The sequence below is a fragment of the Haplochromis burtoni genome, unplaced genomic scaffold (assembly GCF_018398535.1).
Source record: "Haplochromis burtoni strain Fernald_Lab_line unplaced genomic scaffold, NCSU_Asbu1 Contig_81, whole genome shotgun sequence".
NCBI lineage: Eukaryota > Metazoa > Chordata > Actinopteri > Cichliformes > Cichlidae > Haplochromis > Haplochromis burtoni.
Genome location: NW_024582442.1, coordinates 1,727,471 through 1,747,994, shown reverse-complemented (window position 1 = coordinate 1,747,994; position 20,524 = coordinate 1,727,471). Strand labels below are relative to the sequence as shown.

The 20,524-nt window shown below is 39.8% G+C and overlaps 1 protein-coding gene across 2 annotated transcripts in view; it reads right to left on the bottom strand.

Moving 5' to 3' along the window:
• The window catches only part of baiap2l1b (BAR/IMD domain containing adaptor protein 2 like 1b), a 27,691-nt gene extending 7,167 nt beyond the window's left edge, over positions 1-20,524 (bottom strand). Inside the window, exons 1-11 of one of the 2 annotated variants that reach the window (XM_005925453.3) lie at positions 20,159-20,524; positions 18,086-18,161; positions 17,759-17,845; positions 11,870-11,931; positions 10,439-10,510; positions 9,449-9,583; positions 5,195-5,347; positions 4,843-4,998; positions 3,768-3,894; positions 2,546-2,762; positions 218-280 (exon numbers count right to left, since the gene is read on the bottom strand). In XM_005925453.3, coding sequence (XP_005925515.1) covers positions 218-280; positions 2,546-2,762; positions 3,768-3,894; positions 4,843-4,998; positions 5,195-5,347; positions 9,449-9,583; positions 10,439-10,510; positions 11,870-11,931; positions 17,759-17,845; positions 18,086-18,161; positions 20,159-20,209 — 1,199 coding nt within the window. In that variant the 5' untranslated portion in view covers positions 20,210-20,524. The remainder of the gene's footprint in view (positions 1-217; positions 281-2,545; positions 2,763-3,767; positions 3,895-4,842; positions 4,999-5,194; positions 5,348-9,448; positions 9,584-10,438; positions 10,511-11,869; positions 11,932-17,758; positions 17,846-18,085; positions 18,162-20,158) is intronic. The other variant, XM_005925454.3, reaches the window with a different exon arrangement.

Here is a 20,524-nt window from a genome sequence, read left to right as displayed (position 1 = left end):
CATCATTTAAATAAATAAATGAATAAATAACAGAAATAAAAATGAAGACAGAATGCTTAACAGCAGGACTCAAAGGTTAAGGAATGGGAAAATCCTCGCAGAACTGTAAAGATTATCACGTCAAGAGGGCCAACTAGAGGAAATACTTCCAACAATAGAGCTGGCTGCAATATGACACCTGCAGGTCTGTGTGTGCTGGAATGTGGCTTCTCCTTACCTGTTGTTATTCACGAGTGTCTCAGTGAGAGCACGGCAGTAAGATGAAGGGAACCAGCCCCTCCTAAAAGAAAGAAACACAGCAGGCAACTTAGAGAGGATTGCATCAGCGGTCGTTATCAGCTCAATTGAAGGACTCTCCAAGTGATTGGTGAAGAGCCTGCCTGCACTGCCCTCTCCTGAGCGGCTCTCTCCATCTCTTATCGAGAAGATACAGAAACCAGATAAAGGAGCAGGATCCGTTGCAGTTGCCTTTACTGTTGTATACACAGTCTGAATGTATGCCTAAGGCGACTATGACAGATTCAACCTGTTTGCTGGCACTTGTTATTTGCAAAGAGGGAGAGCATTAAAGGTTGCAACTTCAATCACAGTTTTGGTTTATTTTGAAGGAGTTCATCTTTGACAATAAAGATTTCAGGCTGAGACAGGTTATTTTCCATCAAAGGAAACCGATGACGCAAATGAAGAAAAGATCTTGTGGACAAAGTCTTCTATTGAACCCGTCGAGGTGGAACAGAGTTTGTGCGGAAAGAATTTGATTTTCACTGATTTAATAAATGAGTCACGACTGAGCCAGAATTTCAGAGACCTGTGAGGTTTCAGTGGCAACAGTTCGAGCCCCCTCACACACACACAGATGTCACACAGATGACTCCAAAGAACATAATGAAAGACTAAAAAATTTATTATTGCAAAATTAATTTCTAGACTCTATGCTAAAAATTTCTTACCTTAATAATAAAAAATTTATTACTTCAGTTCTGAAACACATTTGAAAAAAAAAAAAAAAATATTTGTCCCTATCCCAAGTTCAGACCAAGGACTCCTCGTCATTGTACTATTATGCAGAAAGATTGCTCCTAATCAGTATTTGATCAATCTGCCCCTCCCTCTGTGTGGATGGATGTTAATATTTGCACTAACTTGAAGAATAGGTATTTCCTCAGTGTACTTGCAATAGAAAAAAAAAAAAAAAGTAGTAAAGAGTCAGGACCTACTGGAAAATGAATTTCACCCAGTCACACTGAATAACTGCTTTTGTTTATTTAAGGAAAAGTTTCCACAGAGAACCCGTGCTTGTTTCAACCATAACTGTTAATGCTAGCAACTGAGACTACTTGATTTCAGTCAAGGACAGTTTACAAGTACCGATTGTCCAGAGTGTACACTACTAGCTGTTCCTGGAAAAGAAAGCTCAACTCTAATGATTGTGACTGGATAATTTATTTGGGAATCATGCCAATAAAATGCACACACAGAAGTCAAATGTCATTATTTGACAAATGTTGCTCTATTATCCGTAGATTTTTAACTCCCTGGAATTAAATTTCTCAGTCCTGCTGGAATTCAATCTCTCAGTCCATCAATAGAGTCCATATCTGAAACAGTCCTGGTGAGTTGCTGGGATACAGTATCAAAGCAGATATGAGACAAAGGCAGAAGCCCAGCGAGAGAACCAAAAGCATCAAAGCCGAACCTCCTGTGGAACATGAAGCCCATCTTGTCTGACGCTGTGCTCTGATAAACATGACGATATACACTTTTTAAGCCTTTAGGCGCTTCAGCTCGCCCCACCTGCAGCAGCAAGGCATCAAGACCAAAGTTTTACTTTGTGTTAGCCTCATTTTTGAAAGCTACTCAGAAATGATTCTTTTATGCCCTTGATCAATCTTTCTGGGTATATTTGTAATGTAATTTCCCTTGAAAGCAATAAAGATCAAACTGGATGAATGATTAAAATTCAAAAACACATTTTCAAGGGCTTCAGATCAAATCCTTGTCTAAAAAGTCACGCACGAGAGATCTGGGGAGAGTGGACTTGGTTGGTGCCTATCTGTGTGGGGGAGCAGGTGGTACTCTGAACTTCTCCCTACACCTCACTCCAGTCTGCTATCGTACATCCCACCCTCAGGCCATATTTTACTTTGATTTCCTTATCAGTGACTTCTCCAGCACAGGCATCACTTGACAAGCCTGGAGCTGTGTGTGCTCATACATGGTCAGCCTAGCAATCAGGCGAGGGACCATCTGGCCAGTTAAGACAGAATTCCACCTCCTATTAATCACCTGATTCATGGGAATATGGCATGAATTTTTGACAGAGGCAGTAGGAAGAAGGTGATGATGATACAGAGTTCTTGTTATGATTTAAAGACATTTAAAGCCAGCTGAATTACATCTCAATAATGACTGGATGTGTCACAGATCTAATCGGGCCCCTATGTACAGCACAGTGTGTGCACAAGCCTTCCCCCATTTCTGTGATTATAATTTTTCATATCACATATCTGGTCTGTATAAATTCATCACACGTAGTTAGACTCACTTTCCATTCTTCTCCATTTCACCATACATCCATCCGTCTCTCTCATCAGGGATGAGCAGGACAATGACGTCTCCCTCATCAAAGCTCAGCAGTGTGTTATTGTTGCCCGCAGTATGGGGAAAGATGGTGCGCACACGTGGTCTCTTCACCATATTGTTGAGCCCTGTGGCGACAGATACAGACCTGGCGAGATTGCTGTCCTCGCCGTTCCCGTGGTCTGGGAGAGAGGAAGGAAGTTTTTTTTAAAAAAAAAAAAAAAAAAGAAGAAGAAAAGAAGCAGAAAGCAGTGTTAACACAAGGCACGATTAAGAATATAAAGCCTTGCTAACATGGTCACAGTAGCTGCTATGGTTACTGACCTTGCCTAATAGTACTCAACAAAAAGTGCAACTGAAACTAAAGAAACTACAATTACAGCTGCTGGATTTAGACATAATCTAATGTACAAGATAAACTTAAAGCATGACCTAATAGATAAAAAAGTAACTGTGACAGAAAATGTCTCTAGCAGATTAGCTGTTGACATATTTTACTCTGAACAACAAATGTCAACCTCATGGTCATAATTCAGGAGAAGTAAGAGGGCTGGCAAAGTCAGTAGGATTGTTTCTCTGGGAACCCGGCACATAAAGTCATGATAAATTATCCATTGGCTGTTGAGGTATTTCAGTGTAGGGGCAACTGACCGAAACGTCAATTCAATTCTATTTATATAGCGCCAAATCACAACAGCAGTCGCCTCAAGGCGCTTAATATTGTACAGTAGATCGTACAAGAATAAATACAGAGAAAAACCCAACAATCATATGACCCCCTATGAGCAAGCACTTTGGCGACAGTGGGAAGGAAAAACTCCCTTTTAACAGGAAGAAACCTCCAGCAGAACCAGGCTCAGGGAGGGGCGGCCATCTGCTGCGACCGGTTGGGGTGAGAGAAAGAAGACAGGATAAAAGACATGCTGTGGAAGAGAGACAGATTAATAACAGATGCTTCAATGCAGAGAGGTCTATTAACACATTTCATGCAGCTCATCATGGAATAACATTTTCTAGCGCAGAGAAGCAAATGTCGTCATTCCATGCAGCATAAAGGAGACACGCATTTCAGGAACAAACAGATGGTTCTTGCATTACACCTGCAAAAACCATCTGTTTGAAAAGCACAAACGTGAAGACACAAAAGCACAGAGCAAAGTGCTAAATGAAAACAACTGTCAAAATACCTGCCGGAATACCTGTGCTGTTGCTTGAAGGAGGGGTTACAGCGGTGGGGTTGTTGTCCTGGTTGAACATATTAACCAAACGGCTGGGCTCAGCTTTCTTAGGTGGTGCCGGGGGAGTAGATATGTTCTGCCACAGTGCAATGAATGAAAACATTAGCGATATGGTGGCTGTATTTGTGAAACTAGTATGTTACTTATTTCCTTTAAAAAATAAATAAAAGATAAAAAAAAAATAAAAAATGATTTTTTTGTCAAAACATGCAGGTAGTAGCAGCAGCAGCCTCAGTAACAGCTAAACAAATGCCCAAGAATTACTACCCTAAGCAGTTAAAAATGTTGGGTCTAACAGACAAATGTTTATCATCCAACAACTCCGCCAAGGCAAAAGTCGAGGTCTGCGATCACTGCCATTATCATTATTATATGTTTTTTTTTTAAGCAAGATTACACAAGTTGCCAAGGTGGAAAGGTGAAGTGTAGGCAGATGAAGAACCCATTAAACTCTGCGGCTGATCTGGATAATATTTTTTAAAATTGCAAAAACTGTCCTTGGAAGATACTCTGAGTATCCTTATGATTTAGTCTGAACATAGAAAGATAAATATGATTAAATATTCAGTGTCAGCACGGTAGCCTCAGTATATAAGGTACTTCTATAACCTTGACATCAAAACATCCTACACCCTGGGAGCCCCATCGCCAAGCATGGCATATTCATTGCAGAGGCTACCTGCATATATGAGTTATCAATTTTTTGATGTTTGTTTTTTTCCTGTTACTTTTCCCCATTTGACAGCAATGCTAAAAACAAACAAACAAACACACAAAAAAAACAACAACAACAACCTTGTACATAACAGGTTAAATCTGGTCAAGATTGGTAAGCAGACCTACAGAGAGACACTCGGAAATCGTCTCTCTGAGGTAAGTTTCCATTACGTAGTAATGATATTTTATCTAAAAAGTACTTAAAAAAACAAAAAAACAAAACAAAACAACAACCCATAGTACAGTATGAAAGACAGCAACACATGTAGCACAAGAACAAGTCTTAGGATTGTCACTTTGATCATACCACACTGTGTCGTGACGGGGACGGGGAGGGCAGTGGTGTGATGGGAACTGGCTTACGCAGCCCTTCAATCATTGACAAAACACTCTCGGGCATATTGGTGGCATCTTTGCACTGGTCCTGCCAGGTGCTCAGCTTTTCCGACAGTATGTCTCTGGCCTATCCAGCAGTCGTGGAAATAAGAAAAGATATTAAAAGAAAACATGAGTAATCAGTAGAAGGAGTGCAACATTTCTATCACTATGGCAACGTGATACATTGTGGGTTTCGGAATAAATTCTTCTGGCTGAACCAGCAATATAATATGACTAGAGTTTTATTGATTCCAACATAATAAGAGCAGGACTTTGTCTACCTTGTCATGGAAGGAAGCGAACTGATAGGATAACATGCAGTGTTTGTCCACAAGGAAGCAGAAGCGCCTCTTCTCCTCCAGCAGAGCCTCCTTACAGCCATCGGCGACAAACAACTGCATGTCCATCTGTCGGCTTGCCAACGTTTCTAGACACTGCAAACATGCATGCAAGTGGACATTAAAAACTATAGACAGCATTCAAATTGTTTTGTGTACAAATGCACATCTAGGCAAACATAACTGAAAAGATGATAAGCTTTGAACAGATCAGATTCAGCAGGTCTGAACTGTGTTGTGCCTTCCAAACAACCACCTTGAATAAATCAAGGTCTTATCTCGCTATGCACATGGTTTACAGCCATTTAGACACAGTCATTGTTGAGACACAAAGAAAAAACCCAACAAGGGAAAAATGTATAAAAAGACCAGGGTTCCTTTGCCATTATTCTAATCTGTGTTGTGCAGAGGACAAGTATTATTAGTTTAGATCTTATTTTATTGACAGTCTGTGCTGTATTTGATGTTTAGTGAAAGGGCAGAACAGTAGGGAGGGCTGCATTATCTACACTGACAGTCTGGGATCATAAAAAGGTCAGAAAGCTACTGAAAGGATTTGATGTGTCCACGTATGTGGGATCCATGCAAATGAACCAGATATTCAGATATTTAAAATATTCACTTTCACTACTCTAGTAAATGCTGATATCACTGAAATGTAATGAAGTGAACGGTGTTAGAACAACAATCTGAATGAAACTGCTTCTTTTAATATTGCCTTCATTTCCTGACTTCTTCATGCGCCTTAATTTATCTCTTTTTTTGGGGGGGGGTCAAAATTTGTGGGAGCCATTTCTCATTCAACTGACTGGAAGTGTCACACCTCTAACGGCTGTTAATGCATTGCACACACCCTCTCTATTCAGCTCTTCCAGCTCTGTCCTTGGTTGATAAATCCTCAAATGGCCGAAGGCTTTATTTACCACAAACCTGTGCCGGGTACAGTGCATTTCTAATCCATGTTATTCCCAAAAATATTCTGCACGTAGAAAAGTGGTCACTATTTGGTAACACCATATCAGTAAGTTAAAATGCACAACAACATGACCTCATAATTAAAAACAACAATACTGCTTATTTAAAAAAAAAAAAAAAAATCACACAAAAAGGCAAATAAATACAATTTCTTCTGGTTATCTAGACCATGAGAACGAATATGGGGCAATACCGTTTTGCCCTTTCTAAACAGAGTCGCCGGTCTTCCTGACCAAATGAAAATCTTCCTGTTTGTTTATGCTTTCGTGACAGGCACAAACGTATCTATTTAGATCTGTTAATTTCCTCCATCGATACCAGAAATCCTGATAACAGGCTTACCTTCGTGTCTGCATTTCAACAAACAATCATATGCAAATTTCAGAAGCAAATACTCACACCTACACAAATAAGTGCAGAAATAAAACTCTTACTAAAACTGTTCTTGTTACTGACCAGTTGTTCACTTATCATTTCTCTGTGCCTCCGTTTTGTTTCAATCAAACCCTGTGAGGGCACATTTTAATGCAGCCGTGTAAGTTTTTAATCTTTTAGTATCATAATGAAGGATATAATAAAATATAATGAAGCACAGCTAGAAAACGGTAATGGAGACCACACAAACACAAATGCATTAACTGACTTCTTTAGTACATTTTGGGGATTTCTGAAAAGCACCTGCATATATTTCTACAGTACAGACAGATTATTATACAAATCTGCAGTATTTTGTGAGCGCCATTTTCTGTTGCTTCTACATTGTAGTTTTTCTGACACGTGTTACCTGTGCATGTCAGAAAAACTGCAATGCACAGTCTTTTCTAGGTGAGAAAAATAGAGTGAGCAGTACAACCCACATGATCCACAACACTGTTTTCAACAAACTGATTAACACTGCAAAAAAAAAGCAGAAACACTAAATTCAGTGGGATGAATTGAAGTATTAATAACTACACTACAGCCCGTTTGCTAAATTGCTGCTTAAAAATACAAAATGACTTAAGGGCAGTACAGAGAAGAAGAAAAACAGAGTGAATATAGGGAAAAAGTAAAAGGGGAGTGTAAAATGCAGTTTCGACACATACACACACCCTGTTAATCACTTTACATCTGTCAACACCATAGTCACCCTGTTGCTATGGACAAGCTATGTTTATCCGGAGAACTACAAGGTGAGAGTATTGCAGAGGATCGCAACAGAGATAACCAAACAAAAAAAAGAAAATTAAAAAAAAAAAAAAATTACACACCTCCCCAACAGATGATTCTGACTTTCTGCTCTTTGAGGTTTAAGAGGCTTTGATACAAATCCCAATCTTTGCTATCCTTGTGTACAGAAAGTAAAATGTGCAGCAACTTTTTTTGGGAGAGTCTTTTAATTAGGTGTCTGACAGCTGTGACAGCACTCCCAGTTCATTTATTTATTCATTTTTAATTTTATCTTCTCCGTCTTCTGTCAGATCCTTCCCTGGCTTTGAAGAATCTTTGGTGTCTGGTGAATCATCTGCTCCTGTAAGCTCCTGTCTCCAAGTCCTGACACACCGTCTGCATGCCAGCCCAACTTGGTGTCTGTTGGATCTCTAAATCGCATACCTGGCTTTAAATCAGATAAGTAGGCACAAGACTTGCGACTTGGTGGGAAGGTGAGAGAGCAGTAAGGTGAAAAGGAAAGAGGAAATGGAGCACGGTAAAGTGAGAGACAAAGGAATGAGAAAACAAAAGAATGAATGAGGTGACAGAAGAATTTATAATAAGGGAGAAGAGGAAGCAAGCCTGAAATTTCTATAAAGCCACAGGGCACGTGGAGTTCATCATCAACCGTGTTCACACAGAAGCTTGGCTCTAAAACAAGCTGTAATTTCTTAGATAATTTAACTTGCTCTGACATTTCATGGTGAAAGCAAAAATCCAGGGCTGTAACTAACTTGTTTAAAATGTAATACAAATGTGAATCAATGTCCTTGGCAACTTCACTGAGCTTCGTGACTCTACCGAATGTGTTTTGACTAAAAGTCCGTAACCTAACCCCAAGGACATTTGGCTTACTATGATATTTGACAGAAAAACATCAAATACAGTTCCTAAAAGAGACTACAGTACGATTCAAGCTCATATATCTTGTAAAAAAATAAATAAATAAATAAAATGCACAACTTCTTGTGCTTCTCTCTCTCTCTCCTTTATAATAAAGAAAATAATTCTGGGCAATGACAAGTCAAGTGTAGGCAGAGGTAGAAGCTAAAGCCGAAAATAAAATCAAGTATTTATGTTAGTGCACTCCTCTATTAAAGTGTGAAACTCCTTTTAAGGTCTCTTTCTCTTTCTTCCTTTAACTATGCAGTTTATCAGCCTTCAGTAAAGTAGACCTTGTTGACAAAACACACAAATCTTTAAATATGCAAAAGACACACACACACACGCTCAGGCGAATAAGCTGCCTGGCAGGATCAGTGGTAGGCAGGTTATGCAAGACTTTAAGTTGGTATGCTCATAGGCCGAGGGAACTCTGAGGTTTAACTCATTTGCACTTTCCACTTAGCAGCGTCACTGCCAGGGTGTGGTTGCACCATGTAATAACAGAGTTAACCTGTTATAATGACTTCATATTCCACAGTGATTAATCGAGATCAATGACGTAAAGCACCTGAGGTAACTGTGACACACAGATCACGGATAAGTACCAACAGAGAAATGGTCATAATTTAAAAAGACAATAAAAGCACACTTTTAAACATTTTGGCCCTTGTAAAACATTAACTACATAACAAGACAAAAAGAGTGCAATAAAGTCTCCACTTCTCAAAGAGTGGCCTGGTTAACTTTAGCGTTTCCTAATCAAATGTCACTTCTATAGCCTGAAGAGTTAGTGCTTGCTTGCTTTCTTGTTTGTGCACGTGTTTGGCAACTTTTATAAGTGGACATGCGGGTAGAACAAGATGGTGTAAGGGGACCTTGTGCGGGTGTATTCTTGAACAAGATAAAAGAAGCCAAAAACCCCAAACAAACAAGGAGCTTCTGCACAACTGCACAGACCAGACGCTTCACATATTGCCAGTAACTTTTGCTACTCTGGCTGCAAGTTTCAGGTGTCAAGGTTTGTGAATGAGTGTCGTTATATGAACACGCCCACGTGTGTCAAAGAAAGCGCATGTGTGTACGATGTGTCATGTGTCTGTAGGAGTTGTTGTTTTTTTTTGTTTTTGTTTTTTAAGTTCGTCTCACCTCGCTTTCCTTGTTCTCGTACTTGTTCGCATTCTTGCCTTGGCTCTTTCTCCTCAGCTTCTTCAGGTCTGCCTGGGACTTCTCCAGAGAATCTTGCTTCATCTTGTGCTCCATCTGGTATCTTTTAAATGTGGCCTAGATCAGAAGAATGATTCATGTAAATGCTGCAACACCAACCTGATGCGATTTGTCAAAACCATCTTGGGTAGCAGAAATAAGGAGAAACTGTGAACTTTAAGAATAACTGGATGAATCATTTGAAATTTTAAAATGGTGAAAACTGCCAAAATATATCCACAGTCCAGTTTGCAGTATATGCTGGATATATTAAAAAAAAAAAAAATCTTCCAGTACAAAGTCATGTTTCACACTATGCAGTAAACTACGCAAGCTGATTTGCAATGTAAACCGTTTGCTAAAACGTCTGTGATGATGTGTTAGGCTGGATCCATCTACTATATGGCACTAGTGCAAAGTGAACATCAGAGAGGAATAACTTTGTTTTATTATAAATAAAATGTAAAGTGTGCTTACAGCTACCTCTGCACATTCATGTAGATCCATTTACAGACTCAGAGTACCAAACATCACTCTGAAAGAGCACAGACTTGCTGTACTGCAGAAAATAGGCCCTTCTTTGTCCTGTGTTGTGCTGATAATAACCCTTTCAGTAGGACATATGCCCAATTCAAAGAGTCACAAAAAAATTCCTGCATTATTGCACAGAACGAGATTATAGTTCATCAAGTGCATAAAAAGGATTGCTTTTCATATTTTTCAACTCAACACGGTTTAAAAACCATCATCTACGTCCTCCTTACCTGCTGATCCTGTATTAAAACCAATTCAAAGGCTTTTATTCCATTTTATTTTTGCGTCTCCCTCACTTCATGTAGTTGCTGAATAAAAATGTAAAATGTAGCACAAAAGCCAGTGATAACAAAAACAAACCCAAACTTAGTTGTGCGCGCACACAGAAAAACTACTCACTGTCATGTATTTGACATCCATGTCAGTCTTTCTCTCCAGCTCAGCTATTATGTCTCTGTGGAACCGCTTAAACTTCAGGTGAAGAGGAGGAGGAAGGACAAGAGAGAAGAGAGGATAGGAAGACACACTGGTTATTATAAACTTGATGGGTGGATGGAGGGCTACAGTTTGTCAAGCTTTGCTGTCAGCAGAAAACAAGGAAAAATGCTGCAAGTCTCATGGAGAAAAATGGAGAATGATCATTTAAAGTGTATCGGTGCGGGGGCGAGAACCAAGTCCAAGGTTGCGGTTATGAATGAGTCAGATACAAAGCGTGGGAATGCCCACAGTCTTCTCTCAGATGCTCTCCAGCTCTCTCCCTCTCATTAGTGTGAGGGAGTCAAAGCGCTCCCCTTGTTGTGATGCAGTGTCTGCACCCACACGCAGCAGATCAATGATGTGGAAGACCCCATCACTGAAAACATAGATGACCACAGGGACTGTAGTATACATAACACATAGTCATCAGACTCTGACTCTCTGACCTGAATTAATGCTGTGAGTCATAAACTCGCGTCCATTAACAACTGAGCCCACCCACTGATGCCGTTTGCAACAATGTCTCAGAAGAGTGCCTCCCAACTTTTCTGCGTCATGTTCATGTTTTCTGGTTTACTTTCAGGCACTAGCATCATTTATTTGCACAAAACTTGTGCAACATTCAATAAAAATAATGTGCCCCACATTTTGTGATCTTTTTAAAAGGTCTTAAACATCTAAATTTTAAGAATGCTTGTGTTGTAGTGAAATATGATACATAAAATTCTGCTAATTATTTTCACTTAAAATATCCGATATTTGCAAGTTCCAATAAAGCGATGGCGTCTTTTTCCATGCTACCTAAACACAAAGTGAACTGAAATTTTGCAACCTTTACATAATAAACATTTACAACATGTTCTTCAAAACTGAACAAAAGATTAATAAAGTAGTCCGTGCAACCGTTTTGTGGTGTTAGTGTGCTAAGAGCGTACACAATGCTCATACTTAATTAATCAAACTGTAACTGCCCCAGCTGGTACAGGACAGGACATGTTAGGACCTGCTTGTTCTCAGCAACGAGATAAAGCCCCAGCTGCTCCTACAACCCAAAGCCATTTGTTTTCCTTCTGTATCTAATGTTTCATGTTTTTCTTGCTCATGATGCTACTTCAGTTGTTGTAGGTGGGTAGGAAGATAAGGTGGTGTCTATCAACAGCAGCAGAAGGATGAAAAGAACCGTTTGCTGACAGCACACCACTAAATGCCGGTTAGTGAATTCCACCTCAGTCTGAGAAACAGGTTCAGAGAGTGAGACAAGCATGCGTTTGGGAGAGGCAATACAATTAAAAATCAATTCGATAACGTAAAACAAAACATGTATACATTTGCAAAAACATATTCAAGACTCACGTTTTCCTCCAGCTCAAGATGAACGTTCCTGTGGACCTCTGAGATTTCTGTCAGTACTACACCTGCCAGGTGCAAAAAAAGGAGGGGGAAAGATGTCACACAGGTTAAAGTTATAAGATGGAAAGTTTTGTCTCGACTGTACAGAAAATCATTATCTAAAGATATTCCACTAAAGTGTAAAATGATAGCCATAATGCACAGCACAGACTATAGCCTATAAGTCTGACAGTATCTGCAATATTTCTTTAACCAAAAAAGTAACCAGCTACAGATGTGATGTAGGATTTCCTTCACTGGTATGAAAGCAAACTATATGGAGCCTGGACCAAACGGGACCACTTGCTGCTCAGGAAATCAAAAAGAACTCAGATGGCAGGCTGCCACAAATCATAACCTGTTTTTCCTAAAAACAATCAAATTAGGATTACGGAGCACAATACAGAGCATAATAACTACATGCTTGTAGCGCCAAGCCAAAGTACAGCACTTTCATTTTAAGTCCCCATATCCCAGAGATAAAAATTGTACTACCTCTTCTTCTATTAGACAAGTTTGAAATTTTTAGGTGTTATTCCTTACTTTTTTAAATTACTTTTAAAAGTAAATAGGTGGTTTCAAGTAACAAATAAGCAAAGTATTGGCAGCTCCACTGAAGACTGATTTCCCTTCAACTTCTTTGCATTCAAATAGTACTGCTTAGTACCCAAAGCCAAGCATTATGCAAAACTAATAGCAGTAACTCTACTAACAAGAAAGGCTACAAACGGTCTTGAGTCTGGTTTGCCGTTTACACACAAGCACTGAGGTGTGACTTTTCTAGATATTATTGATTGTAGGTGCACGTGGTCTTTAACCTGCCAGCTCACTGAAACCGAGTCTGTGCCTATTTTGTGCCCACGAGACTGGTCTACCCAGGCAGGTCCCAGCTCGTCTAACTCAAATGGAGTATCTCACGCAGGCTTTTTTCTGCTGTGCAAGATGTGAGAAAAAAGGACAACTGAAGATAATTTCTGCACTTCATTCTTATGACACTGTCAAGAGTTCACATGCAAAAGAAGGCCTTTGTAACATACTGCCTTCTGGATAATACTGCTCACAGACTGAAATCTGCATGGGTGTGTGTGTGTGTTTGGCTGGTGCAGTCCTTTGATAATCACCATTTTCAACACCTCTTAGATGATGGGTAGACACAGAATAACAATGTGTGTGTATAAATTTGTCTTGGGCCAATTAATAACTTGTGTTTACACAGATGGTCACTCTGTTTGTTTAGCCAGCATTCTTTGTCATCTTCTTTCTGCAATAACGTCAAAACAGATAAACTAATTTGTTTAGAAAATGAATCATCTGTGTGCAGTCTCATGAACACAACTTATTCGTAAGACATCCTTAGTTTACATCCAACAGCAATTTAAATTCAAGATAATGCTCAGCATATGTCGGGTATATTTTCTGTTTGTAGCATAGATGTGGGATACATCAGTGGATTTGCCAACACAAGATTACAAGACGTTCAACAAATGCACGCTGCATCTTCTCCCACACTGAGCATTTTCCCATGGGTGCTGATTCCCATGCAGCTGCAGCCAACAAATACAGCTGTACTGCACATATAAGTATTGATAATGATGTAACCAGCCATCAGTGGCTTCTGCTTCAGGATACAAACACCTCCAGTTTGTGTGTTACAAACAGACAAGCCAAATCATCATTGAATAAATACTTTACTCATCAAGTCCTCATCTAGATTTGTTATTTGTTTGGTTTACAGAGCAGTAGACCCATACTGGAGCACATTGATAAATAGGAAAAACAGCCTGCACACCAAGGTTTGAAAAATAAAAAATTGCTGTCGTCTTTCAACTGTGTTCTGACGTGCACAAATGCACTGCGCAAATCCTTGACAGCCTTTCAATATGCCTGCAGACACTGACCTGTACATTCATCAGTATGTAAACACTGCCCTTCCCTGCTCCATCTTTCCACACCTTGCCTGCTCCACCTTGCCTCACAGTGAGACTGGCTGCTGCAGTTCAAACAGCTCGGCAGATAAAGACTCCGATCATCCCAGTAAATCTGCCCTTTGACAGAGCAGAATAAAAGAGGCTGAGGGGTAGTGCAGGCAGGGTAAGGGTGGGAGGAAAATATGGTGATGAGATAAATAGTGAGGCAGAAAAAAGGTACTACAATAAGTATAAGAGAAGAAATGACAATGTAGTAGTGCTGGATATGGCAATACACAGTAAAAGAAAGAAAAAGAGTTTAGAAAGGCTATGCTAGATTTAAAATAAAACAGGGCCCAAGACTGGCCCAACCTTAAAGTCCCCTCATTTTACAGTAAGAATAATCTTAAAAATGTCAACAGGTGTGGTATTGAGTCAAACACCAGACAGACTGGTTTATATGTAAGGCGTATAAGTCGAGTCATAAACATACCTCAAAAACAAAATTCAGAAAATGATGTCACGTAAATGTTTCATATTAATAACTGCATAAAGATTGCATCAGTTTCTTTCCAGCAGTTCTCACTCATTTGTTTATTGTTGCACAGACCACACAAAACGTTGCTCGGCAACAGGTGAACTCTTTTGAGCAAGGTGTGAGGGCAATAGTGTATCATTATGAGGATAACTCTAAAAGCAATGTGCCATTATTACCCAACCAGAACCACAGAGATAAACCCAGCCAACCCAACCACCATCGATTTAAATAAATCCCTTTTTGTCTCAGATGAGATACAATTGTTTTATGTCCCACATGACAGTGAACGGTGTCTTTCGTAATTGCATATGTTGAGACAGATAGGCAATGTCTGTGTTTGTAGAAAGGCTCTGTGAAGACTGAGCACTTTATTGCATTTTCCCAGAAGCCTGCAAAAAAAAAAAAAAAAAAAAAAAAAAGGAAGACCCACAGTTCTTCCACCATTTTTGACTGTGGACAAAATAATCCTGGCATCTATGAGAGCCACCTGACACAGCATGCAAACATGCTTGGATTATGTAAAGTGGGCCTGGTGCCATTTGAACACTAGTCACTGTGTGTCTGTGTCCACGAAACATCTATAAATACCCTTTTTGCTGCAAAAGGACAAGATAGGATGAGATTAAATTCTTTGGGGACAATGAAATGCGGCACAGTCAAGATATCTTACAGGCTGTTTGCTGTTCCAATTTTTAGGCAGCAGTTTTGCGGTTCTTTTCACTGTTCCCTGTGCATTTCTGTTTCTAGCATCAAGACTAGAAGTACAACGAGAAGATGTAAAGAGCAAATTCTAAGCACGTTCTAATCCTATTGCATCCGAACAACCTGGTCTGTACATGTTAATTCCTGCTCTTTGTTTGACCAAACGTCAGAAACCTGAGCGTTCGAATGAGAAAAAAGAAAAAAAAGAGGTTGACATTTGAACTCTGGCAGAAGTGGAGGGAGAGATAAAGGAAAGGGGCGAGAGAACGAGGTGCACCGGTGCTCTAATGCCTCGCGAGAGTATCTGGTTTCTGGTTATCTGTCACTGGAGCTCATGTTTCTTACAGAGCAGCTTCACTACAAGCATGAGCAGCCTCGTGATGAAGATGTGTAGACTTTAACGCCACATTTCTTGTAGAAGATGTCTCCATAATTATTACAACTTAAAACAATGTCTTAGGAACCTGACAGCAACTCACGACACAAATTGAAGATCCTGACTATTTATAGAGGCGTGCAGCACAGACTCCAAGTACAATGCATTTGGGTCTTCAAGCCTGGTTCATTAAACTAGATGAACACCCACCGCTCTACATAATCCAGCATAATGACTCAGAATAAACTGATCCATCATGAGATCACACAATGCCACACAGGAGGAGATTAGTGGGTATGTTACTTTGAATTAAAGGGAGGATTTTTTTTTTTTTTAATGAATCGTTTAATCACCCGTCTATAGGCCCGAAACATCAAAATCAGAAATAAAATGGGTAATTTGAGAACATTAAAACTATTGATTTGAGTATTTAATCTTGAAAACTGAGTTTATTACAACAGTTTTTGACTGATTAATTGGCCAATCATAGCTGGGATCCTACCAACTGATTATGGTTGCAAGAAAATGCATGTGTACAATGTGGCGAGATCACAGATGGTCTTAAATTGCAGTATACACATGCTCAGTCTGTACACAGTATAATCTATCGTATGTTGACAGGCTCATCGTTATAGATGAACCAACCAAAATGTTTTATATCAATATTGTATTTTTGCAATTCTAAACCAGCCTTAAGGATGCAAACTTCAGAAGGACCTGTTGTCACAATATTTTATGGTAAAAATGTGCCACTGTGAATTCAAGGAGGCTATTGAGGATTCAAAGGCTTACTTTTCTAGCCACTTGCCAAGTGTGCACAAGGTGTTTCTTTTTTTTGGGCGGAGTATCACTTTAACTGTGCCAGGAAACTGACACCAGGTGGCACTTCCCATTGTGCTGCTAAATTTAATTAGCAGTTTTGCTACTAATCAGCGGGGGAGATGAGAGGCGTACAGTGGTTAAATCAAAGTGTGACACTTGTGACAATGACTTAGGATGCCAGACTTCTTTGGACTACAAATTAGCTCAGGGGAACTGAAGCCTGGGGAGTTAGAGAAGAACGAACATAGGACGATGAACAAACAGTGTATTCCCAAGTCTATCACACTCAAATACATAAAAATCACAAGAACGGTGCTGGAATTAATCAGTGGGTAACTACTGATGTGTTCGAGCTAGAGCACTGCCTGGGTTTAGTTTCTTAGTGATAAAGAGAGGTTCAAACATTACCCTGCTCTCTTTCATCATGAAACAAACCAGGGAATAGCTGTTGTTCTGTTCATTTATTTTTTTCTAAATTAATTTTAGTTATATTGCACAAAGTGTCTTGTGGATATCTTTTGCAAACCTCTGATTTCTTATGAGGCTTTGCAGGTGTAGAGTCAAGGCTGTGCTTCATCGTCTTATGAGATGGGGCTGAGAAGGATTTAGACCAGCGACTGAGGGGCATACATATTAACTTCCTTTAGCTTGTGATTACTGGGTCATCTCATTGACTTGTGAATAAATTAATGATCCATTTCTCACACTGATGTCAGATGCACTTTAGAACTGGCAAATCTTGCTAAATTGAAAATATGCTCCCGATCAGCAAGGTCAGGAAAATTTAATTTAAGACTTAAATTCACTTTGTTAAAACTTCAAACCTAATATTTCTAAAATGGCAACTGGCACTGAATGAATTCAGCTCCTGTGTTCCTCACAATTATCCCATGTTTACACACATATTTAGAATGAAGCCGGTGATAAACATCTGATCATTTCGTGAATAAATCTACAGACATAACAAATGCAATGGAGTGAAGCTTGTGAGCTACTTTAGGAAGTCAACTCGAGATGCACTGCATTATTCACGTGTAACATGCCTCACTCTCCTCCCGTCATATACCCAACACACCCTCTCAATTCAGCTTTGTCTTGTTAAGCTGGAGAATTTCCCATCTTTTCCCCAGACCTACAACACTTCCTGCTCTTTCACCCAAACCTGCATCTACCCTGTATACTCAGAGAGGCCACTTTCCTATTGCTCCCGCAAATCTGTGTGCAACACATACCAAATGACATTGACTGTTGCAGAAAAAAAAAAAAAGTCATTCAACTGAGGTTTTCCATCAACTTTAATTAAACAACAATCTGCTCTGGCTGAGGATCAGTAAATCATCCTTAAACTATTATTAGAAATGAAAAGACTGCCTTGGGAATAAAATACAACTGAATAAATTAGAAAGAAGAAAGTTTTTTGAGAAAAAGGGAGCTGCCTCCACAGTCTGCAGATTTCCCCCAGTTTATCCCAGTGGAGAATCACAGGACAGATCAACTTGGAAACTTACCTAATTCTCTGGAGACAGGAGAAACTGCAGCATTCTCCCCAATCTTAGTCAGTGCATCAAAATACAACTTTCCTGCCAGGGTCATTGCTGGGAAAATGATAAAATTGTCATTAATTTTTGTCACAGTAGCCCCTAATACCCTCTGAACACCACAGAGTAACAAATAGCCACATTATTTTCCAACCTGTCCGATCCTTCCTCCAAAATGGCTAACTTGTCCTTCCAGTTAGCCATTTTTCATTTCTTAGCCAACTCTAACTTAATATATAAACTCTGAATCTTTTTTTTTTAATGTAATAGCAAAAACAAAGGGGGAAAAAAGCTCACCTGCTACTGATTTCTCATAGTTCTTGCCCAGGTTGACCAGGTTCCTCAGTCCTGGGTTGAACTGTTCCATTACGGTCTAAAGGGGTTGAGAGAGAAAAAGGATTCAATGTGACTGTCAAACTGACAGAGTGACATTAGACGTAAATAACGAGGCAAAGAATGAATGAATGCAGTCACACTAGAGCCTGACGACAGTTTAAAGGAAGCTATAGCCATGTCCTTCAGGCACACCTTCGCATGCATACAGATAATGTCTACAAATTATGTCACAGAGGCCAAAAATTGCTTCTGTGGAAACTTAAGACAGGAAACACAAAAACAACAAAGAAATAATAAATACGAGAATAAGAATGCACAATCGATTAAATAACGTGGGCATGAAAAGACACAGGCTAATCTGATAAAAGTGGGGTCTCTAGTGATCGCCATCCTTTAATCAACATCGTGGAGTGGAACTAATTATGTCTTGGAAAAAAATTTACTAATTTTCTGAGCTCCATTTTACAGATGTCAAGTCCAACCCTCTGATTAGTATAGAATAGGACAGGTCTTGGCTAACATGCACACACACGCAAAACCTCCTTAGGACACCCATGGCAAACAATGTTTCATGAGTCTTGCATTGTTCAGCCACTTGTACGTCAGACATTTGTCAGCAGCATACTGACATAATGTGTAAGTAACAGCTCCCTGCTGATACAGGCATTCATAAGAAATGACTCAGTAACCTTTCCTTTAATTTTCAGCATCTAATAATGCTGTAAGAGAAGAACTTGTTCTTCCATTGCTGAAAATCACACTGCATTTTAAAAGTCCATGAAACATGTAAACAGCCAAATTGTGTTCATTTTCAACAAAAAACAAACACAACTTGCCACTAAGTATTTAAACAGACTATTTTGGGAGCCTGTCTTGCTTATTATCAATGAGCCTGAGGTGATGGCTGCCAAGGAGCTTGCTGTATAATCTTACCACACAAAACACACAGCCAGTTAAATTATTAAACCTGGAGTCTTTTTCCTGCATTTCACCACGCCAATGAGCTGTGGGGGTAGACCCTGGAGGAGGCCGGTGGATAAGAACTGTTTAAAAAGGATAAATGCGTGAGAGAAAGCTTCTTGCCTTCTTTTCCTCCTCCTGCTTTGAACACAGTCACCTTTACTCTGCCACCTGTGGCGTGCACACTGCAGAGGACCATTAAGTCAGAAAGCCTGGTGGGATTTGGTGAGTGCCACTCGCGTTCAGTTAAACGTTTCATTTTCATTGGTTAGGCTTCTCTTTGAAACCCAATTAAATCATAGACTCAACAAAAAAAAACAGCTGATTACTTATTAAAATTGCTTTAAAGGGAGCAGTTTCCCCACAATCCAAGATAAGGAGGAGTAGTAAATACCAATTCACTTGAAAAGCTCCCGCTTCAGTAAATAAATTAAAGTTAATTAGGCTACTGGTTGGCACGGAACTACAGAACAGCCCAAATGATGCTGATCAACCACGGCAGCAATTTAATGGGAAAAGAGGGAAAAGGAAATGCCACTCCCAGGGTGGGGCTATTCTCTCAAAACCAGTGATTCAACTCACTAATAGGCAGTTACAAGCTCTCGGGAAGCTTCTAAACTAAAATAAAAAGTGCTGACAAAAATGCAGTGAACTCGTTAACAGTGCAGGCTGAGATGCTGAGTAAACCAAGAACACACTTAAAGCTCAGGGATCCTGAAAGAGCAAGACCCCAGGGTAGGATAATCAAGTGTGATAATAGTCTTTTTTCTGCTGTAACACTGTCACTTACTTGTGATAGTGCCCATAAGCTAAACATATATCACCCTATATATTCTGCTGTGTTTTCAAAAAGAAGGTAAACTACTTAAAGGCGAATGTCCACACGACAAGTAAACTTTACTGCTAAAAAAACAACAACAAAAAACAAAAAACCCTCACGAGGACCATGAATAACACCTGTTAAACAACAGGTTGGTAAAAGTCAACCTGTAAACTTGAACCCGAGTTTAAGGAGGCACTTCTTCCCTCTCGCACCTGTTGGGTTTCCCACCTTCATAGGAAAGCAGCGCTTACCTTGTATGTACTTTCAGCGAGCTTGTTCACCTCCTCCGCGTTCCTCGACATGTTTAATGTAGTTCCCTCGCGACGGCCGACAAAGAAAATATTATATTTTTAATTATGAATTGACTTATTTGTACACCGATGCCAAACACTCCCTCCCCAAAAAACAGGTCCAAGTGGGAGCGGTGACCAAACCTACGCAGACATAAAATTCCTCATAGCCAGCAGGAGACGTAGGGACGCACGCACAGCAACAAAAAAGGGAAAAGTAACTCCTGTGGTGGAGACTCGAGCTGTCTGTTGCTGCTGCCACTCTTCGTGTGAGCACACACTCAGGGGGTGAAAATAAGCTGAGCTGTCAAACTTATTGTAGGTGGT